The 22150-nt window shown below is 57.5% G+C and overlaps 2 protein-coding genes and 2 non-coding genes across 4 annotated transcripts; all 4 read right to left on the bottom strand.

Moving 5' to 3' along the window:
* Positions 1 to 5189: 5189 nt before the first annotated feature.
* Positions 5190 to 7942, bottom strand: LOC126649044 (olfactory receptor 52B2-like). The gene is made up of 2 exons (XM_050332873.1): positions 7832 to 7942; positions 5190 to 6219 (listed from the first exon to the last, which is right to left on the bottom strand). The coding sequence occupies exon 2, from the start codon at positions 6182 to 6184 to the stop codon at positions 5210 to 5212; it is 975 nt and encodes a 324-aa protein (XP_050188830.1). The 5' UTR covers positions 6185 to 6219; positions 7832 to 7942; the 3' UTR covers positions 5190 to 5209.
* A 10682-nt stretch (positions 7943 to 18624) lies between these two features.
* RPS11 (ribosomal protein S11) lies at positions 18625 to 21062 on the bottom strand. Its single transcript, XM_050332892.1, has 5 exons — positions 20978 to 21062; positions 20117 to 20248; positions 19795 to 19870; positions 19184 to 19313; positions 18625 to 18795 (listed from the first exon to the last, which is right to left on the bottom strand). Exons 1-5 carry the CDS (start codon positions 20990 to 20992, stop codon positions 18672 to 18674), a joined length of 477 nt encoding a protein of 158 aa, XP_050188849.1. The 5' UTR covers positions 20993 to 21062; the 3' UTR covers positions 18625 to 18671.
* LOC126649790 (small nucleolar RNA SNORD35) lies at positions 18914 to 19003 on the bottom strand. The gene has a single exon (XR_007631172.1). It is a non-coding gene; the product is annotated as a small nucleolar RNA SNORD35 (small nucleolar RNA).
* On the bottom strand, positions 19591 to 19675 carry LOC126649792 (small nucleolar RNA SNORD35). Its single transcript, XR_007631173.1, has one exon. It is a non-coding gene; the product is annotated as a small nucleolar RNA SNORD35 (small nucleolar RNA).
* Positions 21063 to 22150: the final 1088 nt, after the last annotated feature.

A 22150-nucleotide genomic window follows, 5' to 3' on the forward strand; every position in this document is an offset into this window, starting at 1 on the left:
GGCTCTGTGACGGAGCCATGGGGCAGATGCTGGCATTGGCTGTATCCTAAAACCATCACAGAATCACAGAATGGTTCTATGACCATCAACCATCACTCTGTGATGATCAAAACGTTCCCATCCACTCCCTGTTTGCCAGGTCCCTGCTGTCTTTCACTCATTTCCCTCTCGCCAAAGCCTCCTGTCACTCCCCTCAGCTGTGCAGTCTGTCCTGGCCCCCCTGCCAGGCTGTGCCCTGCCCCTCCCACCCCCAGCTGGAGCAGGAGAGATGCAGAATGGGGGTGGGACACCAACTGGTTGGGTGCTGACATCTCCATGCAACACATCCCATTTTTCCTCGCTTGCAGGAGCTGTGGAATCACAGAACAACATAAGGTTTGAAATGGGGGGACCTTAAATTCCATCTCATTCCACCCCCTGCCAGGGCCAAGGATACCTTCCACTAGATGAGGTTCTCAGAACTCCATCCAGCCTGGCCCTGAACACTTCCAGGGATGGGGAGTCCACAGCCTCTTTGGACAACCTGTGCCAGGCTATGGGATAAGGAAAAGACTCAAAGAGCAGCAGAACACCCAGGGTTGATTCATGGGAGTGGAGCTCACGGTCAGCCTTGATGGCACATAAACATCTGAGCCACATTTTAACAGGAAGTGGTAAATATTGGGCAATTTGCTCCATCAAGGTCCCCCTCAACTGTTCTGGTCCCTTCATCTGGGCTGGGAACTGGCATTTCTGCTACTGCAGCCTTAGAGACAAGGGGATCTTCTGTCTGTAGCTGCTGGGAACTAGAGCAGAGCACAGAATCATGGAATAATTCAGCTTGGAAAAGCCTCTGAGATTATCAAGTCCAATTACTCCCCCAGCATGGCCAAGGACACTAACCCATGTCCTCAAATGCCACATCCACACAGCTGTTAAATCCCTTCAGGGGTGGGGACTCCACCACTGCCCTCTGGGCAGCTGTGCCAGGGCTAGACAGCCCTTTCTGTGGAGGAATTTTCCCAATATCCAACCTGCCCCTCCCCTGGCACAGCTGGAGGCCGTTCCCTCTCCTCCTGTCCCTGTTCCCTGGGAGCAGAGCCCGACTCCCCCGGCTCCCCCCTCCTGGCAGGGATTGCAGAGCCAGAAGGTCCCCCCTGAGCCTCCTTTTCTCCAGGCTGAGCCCCCCCAGCTCCCTCAGCCCCTCCTGCTGCTCCAGCCCCTTCCCAGCTCCCTTCCCTTCCCTGGATGCTTCAGTAGATTCACTCCAGACATGCAAAGAGACAAAGTCAAAACCCCTCAGCAGCAGGGCACTGTCACGATGTCCGGGGTCCCAAGGGGAATTTGGGGTCCCAGGAGGAGGGACCAGGTGTGTCAGGAGCTGCCACTGTGTGCACTGTATCTGTGGAGCAGAGAGGAGGACTCCAGGCTGCTGCTGGATCACCAGGAGCTCTGGCACCAGTCCAAAATAAATAATGAAATTCTCTGAGCATCCAGGCACTGGGGACTTGGGGAATATGGAAAATTTACAGCACATTCTGCACTAGCTCCCACACAGTGCTCTCCAAGTATTAGAGGAACACAAACCCATCCTTCTCCAAGGGAAATCCCTTCCCCTCCACCAGGCCTGGAGGAACTGAGCAGGGGCAGGGTGCTGCTTCCACCCCCCTGAAAACACAACAGTGCCCTCCTGGCCCAGCTCGTGGCTGGAGTTTGGGCTCACACAGCTGGAACTGCTGCCAGGGGATGGTCACACACCTCTGGCAGTGTCACCCAATAAAATGGTCACACACCTCTGGTCACTCAATAAACCCTGCAGGGACCCCAGCCCATCTCTCTAATCCACCTCTGTCTCAGCACACCCGGCTGAAACAACAGTGCTGGGACCCACCCTGCGTGTCACCAACCTCCTGTGCCATCCCCCACCTTCTGTGTGTCACCTCCTGTGCCAGCCATGTGCCACCCCAGCCTGGGTGTTCAAGGCCTGTCTGGGAGGGCCATGGGGCACAGCAGGGTTGTGGTTGTGCTCACACCCGGCGCAGGTGGCAAAGGGCACCAGGGACCTCACTGGCTCCTCTCCCTGGGCATTTCCTACCACTGCACCAATTGGGTGGGGATTCCACAAGCCCTGTAGACCTTCAGGCTGTCCCTGAAGGAGCCTCAGTGAGTCCTCACCACTCCATCACTCACCCCCCACCCTCCACAGTCAGACCTGCACAATTCATTCCCTGGTCCTGGATCCCAAAGTGGTGCCCAGGGCTGTGCCTGGACCAGCCTGGGTAGGCAGGGACCTGTACACCAGCTGTGAACTTTACCCCTGTCCTTGCCTCAGACTCAAAGTGCTCTGGGACCAGAAACTGTTTTAGCTTTTTCGGGAACCACAATGGAGAGGAATCTGGGAGCCTTTTCTAGAGATCAGTGGGTATTCCTACTACAAACCTTTCAGTTGATTTTGTGCTCCTTTCTGATTTTATTGGACTACTGTTCCTCCCCTAGAAACCTGCAGAGACCCTGGGCAGGCTGTGCAGTGAGAGCAGCAGACCTGCAGTCAGCAGCTTCCTGGCTGCCACGACCCTTGAGGGAGCTGTCAGGGACCTTCGGGGACCAGCAAGAACCTCTAATTCCTGAGAGGAAATCAGTTAACCAAAACCTCCCCCTGAATGCTGAGTTACCATCTCATTTCAGGCAGGACAATTCAAGGAGGTGCTGTGCTGTTTTTTGTCTCCCTGTCTGTCTGTAGTGGGGATTTTATTAAATTAGCACTTGATAGAATCATCTCACTGCACCCCCTGCCCTGGGAAGGGACAACTTCCACTAGATCAGGTTGCTCCAAGCCCCATCCAACCTGGCCTTGGACACTTCCAGGGATGGGCCAGCTCCTCAGCCACCCCAGGTGAGCTCCACACATCCAGCTGGCCACTGGCACAGATGGTGACCCCCCTCCTCCTGTCCCCTGCCCGTCCTTCCCACAGCCACTCTCCTGCCATTTGCCAAGACATTATGATGAGAGAAGTGAGAGGAACTAAAATCATGAAGCCTCACTGCTCTAATTCATTGCCTCCAGAGCTCTCTGCAGACTGTTAACAAAGCACCACTGTCCATGAACAGCAAGAAAACCCAGTGGAAGTGGGATACTTGAACCCTGAACACTCAAGTCTTTGTCCATGATGAAAGCCAAGCTTGTCCCTGTCCATGCAGCAAAGCAATCACAGACTGGAGAGTGTTTTCCTTTCAGACACAAGCTGAGAGCTTGACTCAGCACAAGCCTGAGGCTCCACTTCCACTTCAGGCACAGACTCGGCTCCTTCTCTGTGCACAAAGACATTCACTGAGGGCAGAGGATTCTCAGCAACTTCCACTTCTCTCCCAAAGGTTTGTGAGATTTCATTTACTTTTTACAAAACACCAGTTGAAATTACAGAATCATGGAATCGTAGAATGGTTGGGGTTGGGAGGGACCTTAAAGCTCATCTTGTCCCAATGTCCTTCCATGGCAGAGAACCTTCCTCCTTCCACTCCTCCCCCTCAGAAAAGGCTTCTTGAGCTCCAAAGATACTTACAAAAACCATCAGCTGAGCTAAAAGAGAATAGGTGTCTCCAGAGCTGGAGAAAAAGTAGGAATTGTGGGAGCTGCAGTTTCCCACCGCGTGTGGGTTATTAAGCTGACATTTTAACCACACTGAAATATAAATCTCCCTGCTCAGCTGGCTAATGCCCTATTAGGCACGGCCCCCTGACCAGGAATGGCCCAGCTGGTGATTCATTGACTCAGGAACATGTCCCTGGGCAGTTTGCTCCTGACCCAGCCAGCGTGTCCACCCAAGGAGCAGAGCAGAGAGTTTAAAACTGCCTCCTCCAGGGTATAAAGCCATTTTGGGAAACCCCAAGGAGCAGACAGATCCATAGAATCCCAGAATTATTTGAGTGGGAAAGGACCTTAAAGCTTATTCTGTTCCACCCCCTGCCATGGGCAGGGATACCTTCCACCAGCCCAGGTTGCTCCAAGACCCATATATTGACCAACTCAGATGGCAGCTCAATTGTTCTCAGAGCTGCCAACAGCAACACACTCTCCTGACGTATTTTCCTTCTCACAGCTCCCTCTCCTCTCAGAAATCACATGGCTGCTCTGAGCAAACACTCTTTCTTTTGCTAAGAAAGCCAATGCAAACACAAATGTTCTGAGGACATTGAAAAAAACCCAACGACACGAGCAGCTTTTGTACCCGGCTCTGTTATCTCCACTGGGAGACAAACAGCCTTTAATGAACAGACTTTCATTTCCCCTGTGCCCATCACGGAGTGCCACCTTTGATCAAATCAGAAGAAAATAAAACAAAGAACAGAAGAAATGCGTTGAGTGTTAAGAAAGTTTGGGAGTTCTAATCTGAAATCATAAATCTCTCCCTTTTTTTGAAGTTGTTACTGGAATGGCTGGAGCACAGCAGGGATTGGGTTGCTGTGTCAGAGTCACCTGCTGCGTCATTCAGGTGTGAACACCCCTGGTCCCAGAGAGCAGAGAACCATCAGGGACACTGGAACATGATCCACTAGCCCCCATCCTGATGCAGGGCACAACATTCTGTGGATCCCATGTCCAGGGAGAGCCATTCCCTGACATCTCGGGGTCACCAGCCACTCCAGAGGTTGGAATTCCGTTCAGGAGTCATGGTTTAATGCATATATTTCCTTCAAACACAGGAAAATAAAGCCTTTCCTGACCTCCCCAGCTTCTTCAGCAGGGAAACACCTTCAGCAGCAAGAGGTGCCAGGGTCCCTCAACAACAAGGGCAGGACAGGCCACCCACCCTCTGTGCCGTGGTGAGCAGTGAGTTGCCCATTCCAGCCATGGTTGGCGTGCCAGTCTCCTGTCTGGTGACTGACAAGGTGTTCAGGGTCTGGGCACTAAGAGAACAGGTGAAGGAACAGGCAGAAACGAGGCTGTAGGACAGCAAACACAACCAGCAGCAGCGGGTGACAGCAAGTCAGGAGGTGTAGGAGCCTCAGTGATACCCAGCTGAACCTGTGCAGTCTCTGCCAATGGAGCATTCATGGGAAGCAGCTCCGGTAGAAACCAACAGCAGTGAAAGTGCTGATGACCCAAGCCCACGCTTCCAGAAATCCCACCACCCTCAACCTGTCCTGAGTGCCTTGGGCAAACCTCGGGTGAGAAGTCCTGCAGCTCTTGGTGCCGCTTTCCAGACCCTGTCCCGTGTCCCCCTTCCCCTGCTCAGCACCTGCCCCAACAGCTGGGGCAAGGACACTCCCCCGCGGGGCAGAGGAGGCGGAGGACACGCTCCCGGATCTGCCTGGTCCTCACCCCGTAAACGATGGGGTTGAGCATCGGCGGGACCACGACGTAGAGGTTGGCGAGGAGGATGTGGACGTGGCTGGGGATGTGGTGGCCGAAGCGATGCGTGAGGAAGGAGAAGAAGGCCGGCACGTAGAACATGAGGATGACGCAGAGGTGGGAGCCGCAGGTGCTCAGGGTTTTGAGCCGAGCCTCGGGGGACGGGAGGCGGAACACGGCCCTGAGGATGAGCGCGTAGGACACGGCGATGAGCACGACGTCCAGCCCCGAGGAGAGCAGCGCCGTCGTCAGCCCGTACCACACGTTGGCTCGGATGTCGGCGCAGGCCAGGCGGGCGATGCCCATGTGCTCGCAGTAGGTGTGGGGCATCACGTTGTGCCCGCAGTAGGGCAGCCGCTTCAGCAGGAAGATGGGTGGGAACATGATGCAGAAGCCCCGGACGACGGCGGTCACGGCGATTTTCCCGATCGCCGAGGGCGTCAGGATGGACGAGTAGCGCAGCGGGTCACACACGGCCACGTAGCGGTCGAAGGCCATGGCCAGCAGCACGGAGGATTCCACGATGAAGCTGAAATGGGTGAAGAACATCTGCGTGATGCAGGCATCAAAGGAAATCTCTCTGGCGCTGAACCAGAAGATGGCCAGCATTTTGGGCACCGTGGTGGTGGACAGCATGAGGTCAGAGACGGCCAGCATGGCGAGGAAGAGGTACATGGGCTCGTGGAGGCTCCGGTCTGTGCTGATGACGAAGAGAAGGACCGAGTTGCTGAACACTGCGGTGAGGTACATCAGGCAGAAGGGCACGGAGATCCAGATGTGGCACTCCTCCATGCCCGGGATGCCTGTCAGGACGAAGGTGATGGGGTCGAAGCTGCTTTCGTTGAGCTCGTACATGGCGCTTCGGCCCTCGGTGTCAGCCTGGCTTGGCTCTGCACAGGAAAGAGGCGAGATAAATGGTGCCTGCTGCCTGGATTTGCCCACAAACCCCTACAGATGTTACAAATCAGGGCACAAGGCCTTCCACCCTGAGGGGTTCCCTCTCTGTGTTTTGCTGTACAAAGCACCCTGTTTGCTCTATCAGCACTACAAACTGTGTCTGTAAGGAAAACATCTTCTCTGTGCCTCCACTGCCACCACAAACCACGTCAGGCCCTTTCCTAGATCAGCTTTATCCACTGTCCCACAAAGATTGCAGAAGTCGCTGTCAGCCTTGTCACGATCGGTGGCTGCACCTGTGAGTGCACAGAGCCTGTGGTGGGACCTCCAGGGAGGTGAAATGACACAATTCCTCACCTTGCTCAGATCAGTGACTGATACATTTCCAAGAGCTCCTTGTACAAACCACAAATTCAGGAACGAATCCTGCCCCAGTACCAACACTGGGAAGTGTCTGCAATGTGACTGACACCCAACTGCACCTCTGAGGGCTGTGGCCATCCCTGACACTTCTCTCTTGGAGACCCTTTAGGCACTGGAAGAGGCTCTAAAGTTTCCCTGGAACCTTCCCTTCTCCAGGCTGAACACCCCCAGCTCTCCCATCCTAGCTCCAGAGCAGAGGGGCTCCAGCCCTTTCTTTTCCTTCCTTTTCCTTCCTTCCTTTTCCGCTCCTTCATAAAGAGGGGCAAAGACACGGTGGGCTGCACAGAGTGATCCTTGGACAAAGAAATGCTGGCCCAAAGCAGAAATCCCCCAGAGAGACATGCCAGAGTGTACAGTTCTGCACTGATGTCAGCCCGTGGCACCGCCCCAGCCTCTGAGCTCAGTTTCATCGTTCCTGAAGTGCTGGGGCAGCCTGAGCTCAGAGCTGGGAGCACCGTCCCAGAGCTGGATGTTTGGAGCTGGGAGCATCATCCCTGAGCTGGGAGCACCCTCTCATAACTGATCAGCCTGCGGGTGTTTTTGCACCTTTGAATAATGCAAACAAGCCAAGCTGCGGGTCCTCCCCGGAGGCTTTACCGTGAGAACGGCTTTGAGGAGAAGGAACACCACAGAACTGATGGGTTTCCATGCTTTCCCCCATTTTAGCCCCCAGCCCCCATGTAAGCTCCATCATACGGTAGAAAAACTCCAGGCCAGGCTTGGGATGGAGGAAAACCAGTTGGATTTGGACCAAAGCTAAACCTTTCCTGTTTGCAGCCTGTTTTACTTTCATTGCAAACTGAGATACTCGAGTCAGACGTGTTTGCATTTCTAAGCACTTCCATTAAGGATTCTCAGCCTCCCTGAACCCAAAGTCCACTGAAAACATCGCCTAGTACAGAAAAGACCTTCAGCTCAACGCAAATATTTATCCAGTCCCTTCTTCCACTTGCAAACCCACGCCACCCAGGTGAATCGAGCCAGGCTGGGTCTAGAGCTGGGGATTAAATCCGCCTGGGAACGTTCCCAGGCTCCAGTGCCAGCCGGTGAGATTCTGTGTGGGCTGCAAAGCCCCTTCCACCTCTGCTTCCCAGTTTATGGAAATCTATTCCTCTCACACGCCGCTTTCCTTTCCTTCAGTCTTTTCAAACAGATCCCAGCGTTCGATATAAAATGACTCACCGAGGACCAGCCCCAAACCGAGAGGAGGAACCACAGCCCCGGGCGGTGCCGAGCTCGGGGGAGCCCAAATCCCCGCTGGGCTGCCAGGGCTGGGGATGTCGGCCCTTCCCTCTCCCGGGTCTCGGCGGGAGCATCAGCCCCTGCACCTGGGGACGTTTAAACTGCCGATGCATTAACCATTAACAGCAGTTAGCACTCCCGGGTGAGGCATTTCCTGCTTTTCCAGAATTTGCATTGCAAGTGATTTTTCTCCCTCTCCCCGGGCGTGAGGACCTGAGGGGGCACAGCGCGAGCCCTCCCGGGAGCAGGAGCATCGCGGATGTTTGGTAGTCTTTTGCCTGCAACGGGGAAGAATTGCCTCGTTCCTCCGCTGAAACCTCCCAAAACAACCCCCTGGTGCTGCCACGTGGGAGGGGATTCTCTGGCACCCCACCCCTGCCCGTGGGCAATGAGATACAGCCACGAGTATGATGTGAAGAGCACTGATCAAATCAATAACCTACAAAATCATCATTTGCAAGAAATTCCTGGCTGTGAGGGTGGGGAGGCCCTGGCACAGGTTGCCCAGAGAAGCTGTGGATGTCCCAGGATCCCTGGCAGTGTCCAAGGCCAGCTTGGACGGGGCTTGGAGCACCCTGGGCTGGTGGAAGGTGTCCCTGCCCGTGGCAGGGGTGGCACTGGATGGGCTTTAAGGTCTCTTCCAACCCAAACCCGTCTGGGATTCCATGATTCTGTGATCCCTAAGATCTCAGTCCAAAAAGTACTGCCAGAAAAGACAATTCTGAGCAGTGCCCTGCCCCACCCAGCAACACTGATCCCAGCCCTGGCCCCTCCACCCCCATCCCTCCGGGGCCCTTTCCGCTGGGACACGTCTCCCTCCTCCCCCAGAGACAGGGGATGCCTCCCCACGGTTCCTGGGGTAAGGAGGCAGCAGGAGAGGGTGGAGCAGCTTGGGCTGAGCAGAGCCCGGGAGCAGGGACCGAGTCCCAGGAACAGAGGGTGTCACTGGGAGGAGCAGGACACGGGGGTTGCCCCTGCTGTCCCCAGAGCTGGGGCACTCAAAGGTCTCTCTGGGGTGGCATGAGAAAGAGGATCCCAGAGAGCTCCTTGGGGTGCTCCAGCCAGCACAGGAGAGGTGAGACCCGGGCAGCACCGCTTGTGTGTGACTGGAGAAACGCTGAGACTTCAGGAGGGCAACTCTAGAGGTCCCTGTGAGGCAAGAAATGGTCCTGCAGCCCAGCAGCTCCACAGGGCTCCCGGTGGCATCGCCCAGGGACTGTGGTGACATCACCCAGGGGCCACGGGAGGTAGCAGGGTCAGACCCCACAGGCACTGGGCAGCTGGTGTGGGGGGCACCAGGAGGGTCCAGCCAGATGCTGTGGAGGGGACCAGGACAGAGAGGGCAGGGATGTACTGCAGCCTGGCACAGAGTGGCACACAAGCCCCATCTGTCGTCCAGGACGTGAGGGGTGTCCGTGGCATATCCTGAGGCAGCCCCTCCCCAAGACCTCACTGTCCCCTCAGAGCAAGGGGCGTTTGCGCCGTGGCTGCAGCTGGGTCTGGCTTCAGCAGAGCTTCAAGGAGACGGATCTGAAGTGTCCAAGGCCAGGTTGGACAGTGCTTGCAGCAAGGGCTTGGTCTAGTGGAAGGTGTCCCTGCCTGTGCCAGGGGGTGGGACTGGGTGAGCTTTAAGGTCCTTCCCAACTCAACCCCTTCCATGATTCACTGCCCCATCCCCTGAGCTGCTCATCCCCCCAGGGATGGCAATGGCAAGACTGACAGGGACAGAATGACAGCAAGGATGGCACAGCTTGGCACAGCTCAGCACAGCTCAGCACGGCCCTGCTCCCTGCCCTGAGCCCCTCACCTGCTGCTTTCCCAGCTGCTGCACCATTGTTCCCAGGGCTTTTTAAATCATTTTTATTTACCCACAGACCCTTTTCTTCCCAGTGCCTGCAGCAGGCAGGGGAGGACTGTCCCCCCACTCCTTGGTGCACCTAAGCACAGAACCCTGTCACTGGTCTGGACTGGACCAGGCAGGGCCCACCAGAGCTGAGCCCCCACCACGGAAACTGCCCCAGCTGGGGTCTGGTTCACATCAGCCCCCCATGTGACCTCCAGGGTCCTGCTGACACCAAGAGTTTGGAACCCCCGGGCAGCCTGTATCTCACAGACACACCCCCTCCATCTCCAACCCCATGAGTGCTGCAGGGAGGACCCCACAGACACGGGGACCTGGCTGAGCAGAGCCAGGTGAGGGGGTTGGGAATTGTTTGGTTTCCATAGGAATGGTGTCAGAGCAGATTCCAGCAGGAAAGGGCAGCAGTGGCTCCCCCAAAAGCCTCCTTTGGGACTCCACCCCTGTCCTCAGTGTTGGGCTTTGTCCTCCCCCCTTTCACCCTCAAACCAGAACACTAAACCGCCCACCAAGAGATCAGAGAGCAGCAGAGCTCAGCTCCACACCAACCTCACAGGGTTATTTGCTTTTCTGCTTCTCCAGCAGATTTGGGGCCGGTTCACACCAGACGTGGGCTCAGGGGGTCCCTGCTACCTCTGTCACCAGAGCCATGGCCAGGCCCTGCCATCCCAGGGAGCAAAACTGGGACACCCCCCCTCAGATCTTCTCCACTGTGTGGGTTTGCGTTTGTCTCCTCACCCACACAACCTCGGGATATATTTAACCTGTCAATGCTTTCTCCCGGGAAGAGCCCGGGGCTGCAGGACACAATGTAACAGCCCATAATAGCTCCGTGGTGAACACCACACGCCCAAGGTCAAGAGAGCAGGATGTGGAGCAGCAGCACGGGTGCTCAAGAGCTGCTGTTTCTGTTCTCAGAGCATCTTCCCTGGACAGAGCATCACCTGAACCAGGTGGCCAACCTGGGGCTGTCATCCTCCCCTTCTGCATCAAGGCCAGGCCAGGTGTGCTCTGGGGACCCCCTGCAGAGGATGAAATCATGGAATTGTTGAGATTGGAAAAGCGTCTGAGATGGTCGAGTCCCCCTGCTCCCCCAGCACTGCCAAGGCCACCACCGCCCCCTGTCCCCAAGTGCCACATCCACACAGCTGCTAAATCCCTCCAGGGACGGGGACTCCAACAATTTTCCCAATATCCAACCTGAACCTCCCCTGGCACAGCACAAGGCCTGTGCCTGTTTGGCCACCTGTGCAGGGCAGCTCGAGTGCTGCACTGCTGCTCTGCTCCCCTCCCCTGGGCAAACAGCACCTGGGAACTCCTGGGGGTACGGCTGTGATGTTCCCAGCTCCCCCCACAACACCCCAAAGCCCCCTCACTTCACTCCTGGAGCGGAATGGGGTTGCAGCCCCATAGGGGTTCCCAGCGGAGAAGGACGAGGATGCTGAGGGCAGGTGGGACAAAGATTGGGTTGAAGCTGAAACTGCCCCCCTGGGGCTCCAGAAACCTGCAGGAATTTCCTCTGTTGCTGCCTTGGAGTTTCCTGGACAGGGGGGCAGTGAGGCAGGTGCCAGAGTCCAGCGTGTCCACAGAGCTCCCCTTCCTCAAGAGGGATTTCCAGAATGGAACATCTGTGGGATAAAACTGAAATTCCAATGGAAACGGTGACACACGGATTGTAGGGCTCATGCAGGTTAAATAAGGACTTTACTGAACAACTAAATAATTAAATAATTAAGTAATTAAATAATGAATTTGCAGAATAACTAAATAATTAAATGAGTAATTAAATAATTAATTTACTGTATAGCTAAATAATTAAATAATTAAATAACTAAATAACTCAACAACTAAATAGCTAAGTAATTAAAAAACTAGATAACTAACAACCTTGGGCATAAGCAGCAAGCAGTTAATTATCTAGCTACTTAATTATTTTCATTAACTACCCTCTCCATCCTCAGTTGCAGGGCAGCTCAAGCAAGAGGACCTCCAAATTAGATGTGTGGGATGGGCAGAGCTTCCCCTGGACGGTGGCTGCAGGAGCCACTGCTCTGGCACATGAGACCCCCTGGAATCACTGAGGTTGGAAAAGACCTCCAAGATCATTGAGTCCAACCTTTGACCCATCACCACCTTGCCAAGCACCCTCTGAGTCCAACCATTCCCCAGCACTGCCAAGGCCACCTCTCACCGTGTCCCCAGTGCCACATCCCCACATCAAGGTGTGTGTGTGGTGACAGCAGGGTGAGGGGGATGTGAAGGTCTGTAGGTAGAGCCACAGCAAGGTGAGGAATTCCCACGGGAAAGCTGCTGGAGTGCAGCCACTGGGGAAACACCGACTCAGCAGGGGCTGAATCCACCACAGCAAATGTCACCATGCACCAAAAATGGCATAAAAAATTACATAGAATTACATATAATGACAGGTAATTACATGCCTGACTCAGGCTGTGGTGACAGCTCTCCTGGTCTGCCTGGGCCAGGGGATGAGCAACAGCTTCCTAGAGCTTGGATAAACAGCAATTCCACCATGGAAACTCCTTCAGCTGCCGGCTCCAGGCTGCCCCAGCTGCAGGAGGGAGGTCCTGCAGGTGGGACGGGTGGAATGGGGCTCCTGGGGCTGCACCAGGTGCCCTGGGAGTCCCAAAGCACAGAGGGGTGAACATGCGGTCAGGGCTGCTCTGTCCCAGCACAGGGAGAAGCCCCCCAGGGGGCTGGGGGTGTCACAGAGGGCCGTGGCAGTCCTGGCAGCACCCCCTGCCCGGGTCAGGACCCAAAAGCTCGTTTCTCTCACGAGTTGTGCCGAAACACCCATCTCTCCATGTCTGCTCCCATAGGATCCTGCAGTACCACCGATCCCTGAGCTCCCAGAGCTGCTGCTGAACCATCCCCCTGGGGCTGGAGAGGGAGCAGGACAAAGAGCCTGGCCAAATTACGGGGAAGTTGTGGGGGGAAAAGACTGTGAGGGAGACTGACTGACCGTGGGGCAATGCTGTGGTGTGGGATGGGGCTGAAAAGAGACAGCCCAGGCCAGGGGGCTGTGATTTCCTGCTGGGAAGCTCTAGCAGCGACTCAGCACACTGTCGCTGTCACAGGCTGGCAATTAAGAGCCTGGAGGTGAAACTGGGACTGGGGTCCCTGTGGGACCCTGCACCTCTATGCACACACAGGCTGGGGGCAGGTACAGGTGCTGCCCTCAGGGTCCATCCACTGGAGAAAGGGGCTGGAAATACCCTTGGCCAGAGCCAATGTGCTCTATCCCATAGTCTGATAATGAGCAAGGAGCTCACAAGGACCTTAACAGGCCTTGCCACATCCTGAAGGGCCAAGTCCCTGCTGGATGGAGGGGGATACTGTGGGCTGATGGAAAAGCTCCTCGAGGACCTGACACTGCAAAGGCTTCAGCAATCCCAGAGAGATGATGGATGTTGTCCCCAGGAGCTGATGGATACTGTCCCCAGGAAATGATGGATTCTGTCCCCAGATGACAGATACTGTCCCCTGTCTGCCCCAGGAAGCATTGAACAGTTCCTTTGATGGGACCCGAAGCGTTCTAGTCATCGAATCACAGAGTCATGGAACGGTTTGGGTTGTAAGGGATCTTAAAGCTCACCTCACTCCACGCCCCTGCCATGGGCAGGCACACGCTCCACTGGACAAGGTTGCTCCAAGCCCACTCAAGCCCAGATTTCAAGCACTGTGTGAGACTTTCAGCTTTGCAGATTATTGAAGTGTTCAGGTCCCAAAGGGCAGCCCTGGACGAGCCACAGGAGGACAGGGAGATGAGCGGGAGCTTCCCACCGGAGCATGGGGTGACAGCAGCACCGGCAGCAGGGGTGACCACAGGTTTGGGAGCCAAAGCGTGGCCGCAAGAGACCGTCAGACGTGGAGTGGAGCCTCTCCTGGGGGCGCAGGGAGGAGGGACACGCTGTGTGCGTCAGCAGCGTGGCAGGACGAGGCTGCAGCCCTGGCCTTCGGGCAGAGCACAGGGAAGGTCTCCCAGGAACCCAACAAAGGAGCCACGGCCACGAGGACACCGATACCGAGAAACCCGCAGGGCGAGGCGGGAGCCAAGGCAGCACCGCGTCCCCACAGCTGCAGAGCACAGATTGAATTGAGTCTGCAAATTAAATTCCTCAAGAAATAATGAACCACACGGGCTGGTGCTCCAGCCTGGGGGGGTCAGGGACAGCTCGCAGCAGCAGCTGCCCAGCCAGGAGATGGGGGCACTGGCAGGGACGAGGCTGGGGGTGCTGGGTGGCTCCGGGAGCAGAAACTCGGGAGCTGAAAACTGCAGACACAACCCAGATTTGGACACCAGGAATCCCAGAGTCGTTTAGGATGGAAAAGACCTCCAAGATCATCAAGTGTCCCATCCTATGCCCCATCCCCACCTTGTCCCCCAGTCCAGAACTCTGAGTGCCACAGCCAGTCCTTCCTTGGACACCTCCTGGGATGGGCACTCCACCAGCTCCCTGGGCAGCCCCTTTCCAAGGCCTGACCACCCTTTCAGTGAAGAAATTTTTCCTAACACCTAATTTTTCCTGGAGCTGCTGGAGGAGACAGGCAATCCAGCAGGCAAGTGGGGATTTGGATTCTCCGTCCCAGAAGAAGGAATCCTCACTGACAGGACAGAGAAGCTGGTGCTGCAGGAGAGGCTGCAGGATGTGGAGCTGGAAGGTGGTGGCCAAGGCAGACTCCTACTTGGATGGCCAAAGCAGGGCAGAGGGGAATCCCCACAGCCAAACCCAGGCGAAGGAAGAAAATGCTGCATGTGCTTGTGGAAGACGGAAATCCATTAAAACATAGTGGGCAGATGCCAGGCAGGCTGAAAGCTTGGACAAGCAACTCCCTCAGAGGATCCAAACCAGCCCCAGAGCCTTCCTCAAACAATTCCAGAACTGGGGGCACCCCAGAAAGCTCACAGGGCTGATGGGTGGTCCTGGCCAAAGGGAGCCCTTGGGGCAAATGGAGCCTGGAAAGAGCAGATGGGTGAATCCCTAGATCTTTTGTGTTTTCCCCAGCACAGGAAAGACATGGAGCTGTTGGAGCAAGTTCAGAGGAGGCCATGGAGATGCTCCAAGAGCTGGAGCCCCTCTGCTCTGGAGCCAGGCTGGGAGAGCTGGGGGGGCTCACCTGGAGAAGAGAAGGATCCAGGGAGACCTGAGAGCCCCTGCCAGGGCCTAAAGGGGCTCCAGGAGAGCTGGAGAGGGACTGGGGACAAGGGATGGAGGGACAGGACACAGGGAATGGCTTCCACACTGCCAGAGGGAAGGGATAGATGGGAGATTGGGAAGGAATTGCTGGCTGGGAGGGTGGGGAGGCCCTGGCACAGGGTGCCCAGAGAAGCTGTGGCTGCCCCTGGATCCCTGGAAGTGTCCAAGGCCAGGTTGGACGGGGCTTGGAGCAACCTGTGCTGGTGGAAGGTGTCCCTGCCCATGGCATGGGACTGGATGGGATTTAAGGTCCCTTCCCACCATTGAGAAGGTTGGAATTGGCAGCCCAATCCTGGAATCATGAGCCCCTCAGATCCACAAAGGCTTCTGCATTTGGAAACTTTCCACTGGAAATGGAGGTGCCAAGGTCAGTGTGAGAGCGGCACGTGCAGGGGGAGGACAAGGAGTTCCTCCAGCAGCTGTAACAAGTGCAATTGGAATAACTGAGCTGCCCAACAGGAGAATGCATTCCAAACTTTATCTGACAAGCACTGACCTTGAGAGAGCTGGATGGGGATGAGGCTGATGAAGTGAACCTTCAATTAACGGAATTGGCGGCGTGAGCGGCGTTTGTTCCACTTTGCTGGGGAGCTGGGGTTGGCTGCAGGACACAGCCAGGGCCATGGAACAGCCACCAGCTCCCAAGGCCTTGGATCATGCCAGGCTGGCTCTCCTGTGCCAGGGAGAAGATCTCTGGAGCCGTGGATCATGCCAGGCTGGCTTGCCCTGTGCCAGGGGTGCCTCCTGTCCCCACAGCCCCAGACCCAGGGACTCCTGCTCTGGAGAGAAGAAGAAAAAAGACAAACTGCCCCATTCCTACCCCTGGAAGGAGTTGGTCCCTTGGCTCTGACACTGAGATTCCCATAAAACTGTTGGCAAGAAGTGAAACCCAGGAGCCTTGGGACAGGTGGGAAATGAGGGTCCTCATCCTCAGTGTGGCCCAAGCTGACACAGATCATTCCCCTCACCACTGCTGGGAGCTGCTTCCCCAGACAACCCCAAATCCAGCAGCTCTAAGCAGTCAGGAGGGCTCAGGAAGGGATTAGAAAGGGATTAAGAGGGAAAGCTTTTACCACAAGCTGTCCCTGCACCAGCAGTGCTGGACACAGTGGGAACATCACCGGGAGCCACAGCTCCCAGCAGGCCTTGGGAGGGGGGCACAGCTCTGACACCCTCACAAAGTCCCAGTTTGGTGCTAAAAATGGGCTTCTTGGGATAATTCACAGGAGAGGCCCATTAGCTGGACAATCTGCTTAAGGGAGTGAAAGAGGAGGACTAATCACTCTGAGATGAAGGCTTGGGATAATCTCCCAAGGAGCAAATAATTGGGCATTAAGGTGGGGGGGGGGAGGCTCTGAGCAGCCCGTGGATCAGTCCTGGCTCCGGGGGCTTCCCCATGGGAACCATGTGGAGAAACAGCATGGTCCCAGTGCCACGGGGCTCCCAGGGCCCCCGAGGACAGGGTCCTGGACCCACCGGGAATGGGCCTTGGAGTCTGGGGAGTCATGGCCACGTGCTGTCCCTGCCACAGATGGGGTTCCAGGGGGCCCCAGCGCCTCCAGGGCAGCCTGGGACACGTGTCCTGGGAAGGGGAGGAGCAGGGGGACGAGGAGGATGAGGATGAGGTCCTTCCACAGGAATACAAGGCTGCACGAGGCAGTCTGAACACCACTCACCTGGGTCGGACAGCCAGATAAATCCTGGTGGTCTAGTGGTAAAGGCGCCGCGCTATCACCGCGGAGACCCGGGTTCGATTCCCGGTCAGGGCCACTCCCGGGCAGGTGGGGCTCGTCAGTCCTTAAAGGCAACCCACCTACGTCCTAAGGACCTCGCTGCCACCGTCCAAGCTCGCTTGGCCCCGGCAGATGAACCTTAGGATTAAAGGGTGGGCTCAGTTCTGCGCACACTGTGTCTCACCTAAAAAATCCAATGCGCAGGCTGGAAGGTGTAAAGACCTTCCCCGGATCTTCGCTCGCGAAGACTGGCCATTATTATGTATCACGCTGCTGGAGTCAGGGCTCATTCCCAGCATCCAGCATCCCCAACACTGCATCCAGAGCCAAACCTGCAGCATCTGGCACTGGGGAGGGTCAGCCCAGACAGGCACTGTCACAGCCCAGGGCACAGGATCTGGCACAGCCCAGGGAATGGGATCTGGCACAATCCAGGGTACGAGACCTAGCCCAGCCCAGGACACAGCCCTGTCATGGAAATCACCATCAATGTGGTTCTCACAAGGTCAACACTCCCAGCCCCAGCAGCGCCAACAGATGGTGCAGCTGGAACACGGAGAGAAGGGCAGATCCTGCAGCAGGACCCAACAACCCCTGTGGGACCCACTGTCACCCCCACCGCCCTCAGGCAACTCAAGTGCAGGACACTCCCACTGTTCCTGGCTCCTTTCCTGTCCCGGGGAGGGGCCGTGCTCCAACAGCAGCTCAGGAAGGAAATGGCTGTGGAGCTCGTCCTTCCTATGCTCCTTCCCGCTGTCAGGACACAGCCGGGGTTGGGGGATCATCCTGAACTGGGGGGAGGTCAGTGTTTGGATGGTTCACAGGGCACTGCTGGGGGAACTCATCTCCCTCTGCTCAGGAGCTGGGGGTGTCCACACAGGTGCTCAGGGAATGGCTGATGGATGCCCTGTCCCATGTTCCCCTTTTCTCCTGCCCCCACATGCTCCTCCCTTCCTACTCCAGCCGGGGGAGCCTCGTGCCCAGAGGAAAGTGCTCCCTGAAGCCAGGATGGCTGTCTGGGCACAGGGCTCCAATGGTCCCTGTGTTCCCCTTCCGAAGGGTGTCCCATGGTCATAAGGTAACTGTGGAATGAATCCCGGTGTGCTCATAGCACTGGCACTGGGAGACCAGTAAGAACCTCCCACCAACTGGGGACTCTCCTGCTTGATGTCCCTGGACACCAGGACTCGCAGCCTCCGCTGCTGCCTAATTCCCAGCACAAACCTGGGACAGTCCTGGGACTCTGGCAGGGCCAGGGAGGAAGTTACAGATGTCCCGAGCCCCTAAGAACTGAATTTACTGGGAACTGTATGAACTTACCTTATACCTTGAGGTTTGTTCCAACAGTCTGAGCACAAAACATGGCTACAGCTCAACCCCCTGAGCTCCCCAGGCCCCTTCACCTGCCGTCACCTCCTGCAGTGGCACTGGGAGTGCGGACAGGACCCAGCACAAACCAGTGCTGGACTGAGCACTGAGCACTCTTGACTGTGGACAACAGGGCATGGGCTTAAGCTCTGTCAGGGGAGGTTTAGGTTGGATATTAGAAAGAAGTTCTTTCCAGAGAGAGGGATCAGGCATTGGAATGGCCTGCCCAGAGAGGTGGTGGATTCACCGTCCCTGGAGGTTTTTAAGACGAGGCTGGATGTGGCACTGAGTGCCATGATCCAGTAATCACAGTGGGGTTGGATCAAGGGCTGGACTTGATGATCTTGGAGGTCTCTTCTAACCCAGTTAATTCTATGAGAAATCACTGTGACACACCAGGAGGTGACAGGAGCAGCTGGAACGTGTCCCCTTCTGCCTTGGGCTGTGCCTGGGCTCCCACCACAACACCCCCAAGCCCACACCTGACCTGTCCCCAGTCCAGTGAGCTTCCAGAAGCTCTGCACCCCACATGACTAATTTCGGATCACACACAAGTCATTCCACGTTCCCAATGTTTATTCCTCCCCCACCTCTCCCCACAGGTGTCAGAACTTCTGGAACTGCTTCTTGGTGCCTGCAGCCTTGGTCACCTTGAGCACGTTGAAGCGCACGGTCTTGCTGAGCGGGCGGCACTCGCCCACCGTCACAATGTCCCCGATCTGCACGTCCCTGCAAGGACACCGGGGGGTCAGGGGCTCCCGGGGCACCCCTGCCCCTCAGAACCCCAAATCTGCCCATTCCCCCCAGGGCGGAGCACAGAACTCCCCCAGGTACTGCCCGGAACCTGTCCCATGGTTCAGCGCATGCCAGTGGCATTGTCAGCAACCCCTCACCTGGGGGACTCTGCAGACCATCGTGAGTTTGGACATCATCACCTGGGAGCAGTTCCCATGAGCAGCTGGGCCATGAACCCACCTGTGTCCCACCCAGGTGCACCCTCACAGTTCAGCACCACACACAGTCAATGTGGACAGATGTGGGGACACCCCCAGCACACCTGGCACAGCCCAGGGACACCGGCACACGGGGACAGGGACACAGGGACAGCTGCACACACCTGAAGCACGGGGACAGGTGCACAGACATGTTCTTGTGGCGCTTCTCGAAGCGGTTGTACTTGCGGATGTAGTGCAGGTAATCGCGGCGGATCACAATCGTGCGCTGCATCTTCATCTTGGTCACCACACCTGGGCCATGGGGGACAGGCACAGGTATTCCTCCCTGTTCACCTAAATCCCAAACCCTAACCTCCCTCTGGGGTGCTTGGGTATCCTGCCAGGCCACAGGGCAGCCGCTCCCTCGTGCCAGGCCATGCCCTCCCCGTTTCTGTTACAAACCCAAGGATGGCTCTTTTTTAAGCCTATGTGACACACTAACTCCCTGCACCACCTGCTCCTGCCCTAGAGCAACACCTGCCCCCCAGGCACAGCACGCCCAGGGGGTCCTTGCCAGCACCTGGTCCTGTCCCCTGCATCAGTGAAGCCAAGTGGCAGTGTCGTCAGGCCCGTGGTGGGCTCGGCAGACCATCGTGAGATCAGCATCATCTGCGGCTCCAGGACCAGGGCGGGGACAGGCACCTAGGGCATTAACTGCCCCAGGACTCAGGGGCCTAGCTGGTTACCTGCCCCAGGACTCCCCTGGGATTCCCTCAGGGATGTCCCAGCTCACCTGAGAGGATGCGGCCCCGGATGGAGACGTTCCCAGTGAAGGGACACTTCTTGTCGATGTAGGTGCCCTCGATGGCCTGCAAGGACAGGTGGGTGCCACGTGAGTGGACGTGGCTCAGGTGACACCAGAGCTCAGAGGACACTCATTACAGCAGGGAATCATGGAGTGGTCCAGTGGGAAAAGCCCTGGAGAAGACTGGCTCTCGTCAGCACCACCACCACTGCCATCACTACCCCTTCCAAAGTGCCACCCCCACCCTGGGCAGGGCCCTCCTGGGGGTCACAGCTGGAGGTCACACAGGCCCTGCCCAGAAGCCCCTCACCTCTTTGGGGGTCTTGAAGCCCAGCCCCACGTTGCGGTAGTAGCGGGGTAGCTTCTCCTTGCCGCCCTCACCCAGCAGCACTCGCTTTTTGTTCTGGAAGATCGTCGGCTGCTTCTGGTACGCGCGTTCCGTCTGCAGGGGGCGGGACGGGGTCAGCGTGGGGCCGTGAGCGGGACCCCGGGCCTCAGCACCGGCGTGGAGCTGGCCCTGGCCGCGGGGCACCGAGACCCTCCCCCGCCCCCGCAAGGCCCCGGGGGAACAGAGACCCCACACAACACCGGAGCACCGGGCCCCGCGCCCTCCCCCAAACCCTCGGGGCACCGGAACGCTCTCCCCCTTTCCCCAAACCCCGAGTCACCAAGACCCACCCCATAAAACCCCAGAGGGCACAAAGATCTCCCCCAACGCCGGTGCACGGGAACCTCTGCCCCCCACTCCAAACCTGTGGGGCACCGCCCCCATCGTACCCCCATCCCGGGGACACGGGCCCATCTCCTCCCCCCCGCTCCCAAAACTCCGGGCCAGCGAGATTTCCCCCCCTCCCAAACGGGCACGGGGCCCTCTCCCGACACCAGCCATCGTCGCCCCCACACCAAAGCCCCAAGCACCGGGACCCCCCTCGCCCACCGCCATCCCTGGGCACGGGTCCCTCTCCCGCCCCACCCCAAACCCCGAGACTCCCCCTCGGCGTTCACAAAACGCCAGGGCCGAACCCCCCCCGCGCGCCGCTCCCGCTGCCCCTCTCCGGCCGCGGCCGCCCCCCCCGCTCCCCGCGGTGCCCGGGGGCCGGGATGGGGGCCGGGATGGAGCCCGGGGGTGTCGGGTCCGTGCGGGGAGCGCGGGGGCTCCCTCAGCGCCCACCTGCGTGTCCGCCATCTTGGCGCGCGCGGCCGGAAAGAGGCCGCGCGGCGCGCGCGGCGCGGGTTAACCCGGGGGTGGGGTCAGGGGCGGCAGTGACGTCATGGGGTGTGACGTCACGTGCAGTCGGGGATGTGAGGGGAATGGAGCGGGACGGGCAGAGCCCCTCGCTTGTGAGGGCCCACAACAGGACACAGCCCTCGAGGTCCCTCAGGGCAGTGCCAGCAGAGGCACAGAATCACTTACACAGTCCTGCTGGCCACACTCTATCTGATACAGAATTACCTCACCTGGACCAAAAACCTCACCTGGAGCTAAAGGGATAAGTGGGAGTTGCTCGCAGGTCGATTGGGAACTAGGAAAAAGTCTCACCCACAGGGATGTGAGGGTTGGAATGCAGCACGGTGGGGGCAGGACCCCCGGATTCCAGCCCGTGGCCAGCTCCTTGCCAGAGGAGAGGTGCCACTGGATCTGACCACAGCAGATTCATCTCCCTGCTCTGTTATTTGCTATCACTTCGTCCCATTGATTCCCAGCCCTGGTGTGCAGCTGGAGCCCCAGAGCTGGGCTCTGCATCCCTTTGCTGAGTGGGTGACCTTCCATACTCCTGGGGAGAAAAAGGCTGGAATAAAGCTCACCCTGCTTCCCTCCTCAGGGTTTCCATGATGTACAACTGGAGAAAAGCTGCGATGAACACACTGAGTGACTACAATAAAAACATGAACTGCTGGCATGGGAAATATGGTTGCTTTCCAGCCATTGCTCCTGCAGGACACAGAGGCCCCATCCCCTTTATCCCCACCATCCTCATCCCATCCAATCCCACCTCTATTCCCATCTTCATCCTCCTCACCCCAACCCCACTTCCATCCAACCTGCATCATCCCCACCCCTAACCCCATCCATCCCCACCTCCATCCTCATCCTCACCCCAGCAGCACTGGGGAAGCTGCAGGTGATGGCCATGAACAGGGAAAGGGTTCTGGGGTCCCAGGTGGATGCTGGACAGGAAATGTCACAGCAGCAGGGGGCTGGAGCCCCCACACCTGGGGGGGCCAACACCAGCACCTTCTCCACGTACTGCCACTGCCAAGTCACAGCTTCACCCCACGGTTCCAGCAGCACTTGCTGCCCCGTGGCCACCCTCCCGAGTGCCGCAGAGCTGAGGAGGGGCAG

This window comes from Myiozetetes cayanensis, unplaced genomic scaffold (genome assembly GCF_022539395.1).
Source record: "Myiozetetes cayanensis isolate MyiCay16 unplaced genomic scaffold, myiCay2020 scf5-8, whole genome shotgun sequence".
Classification (NCBI taxonomy): Eukaryota; Metazoa; Chordata; class Aves; order Passeriformes; family Tyrannidae; genus Myiozetetes; species Myiozetetes cayanensis.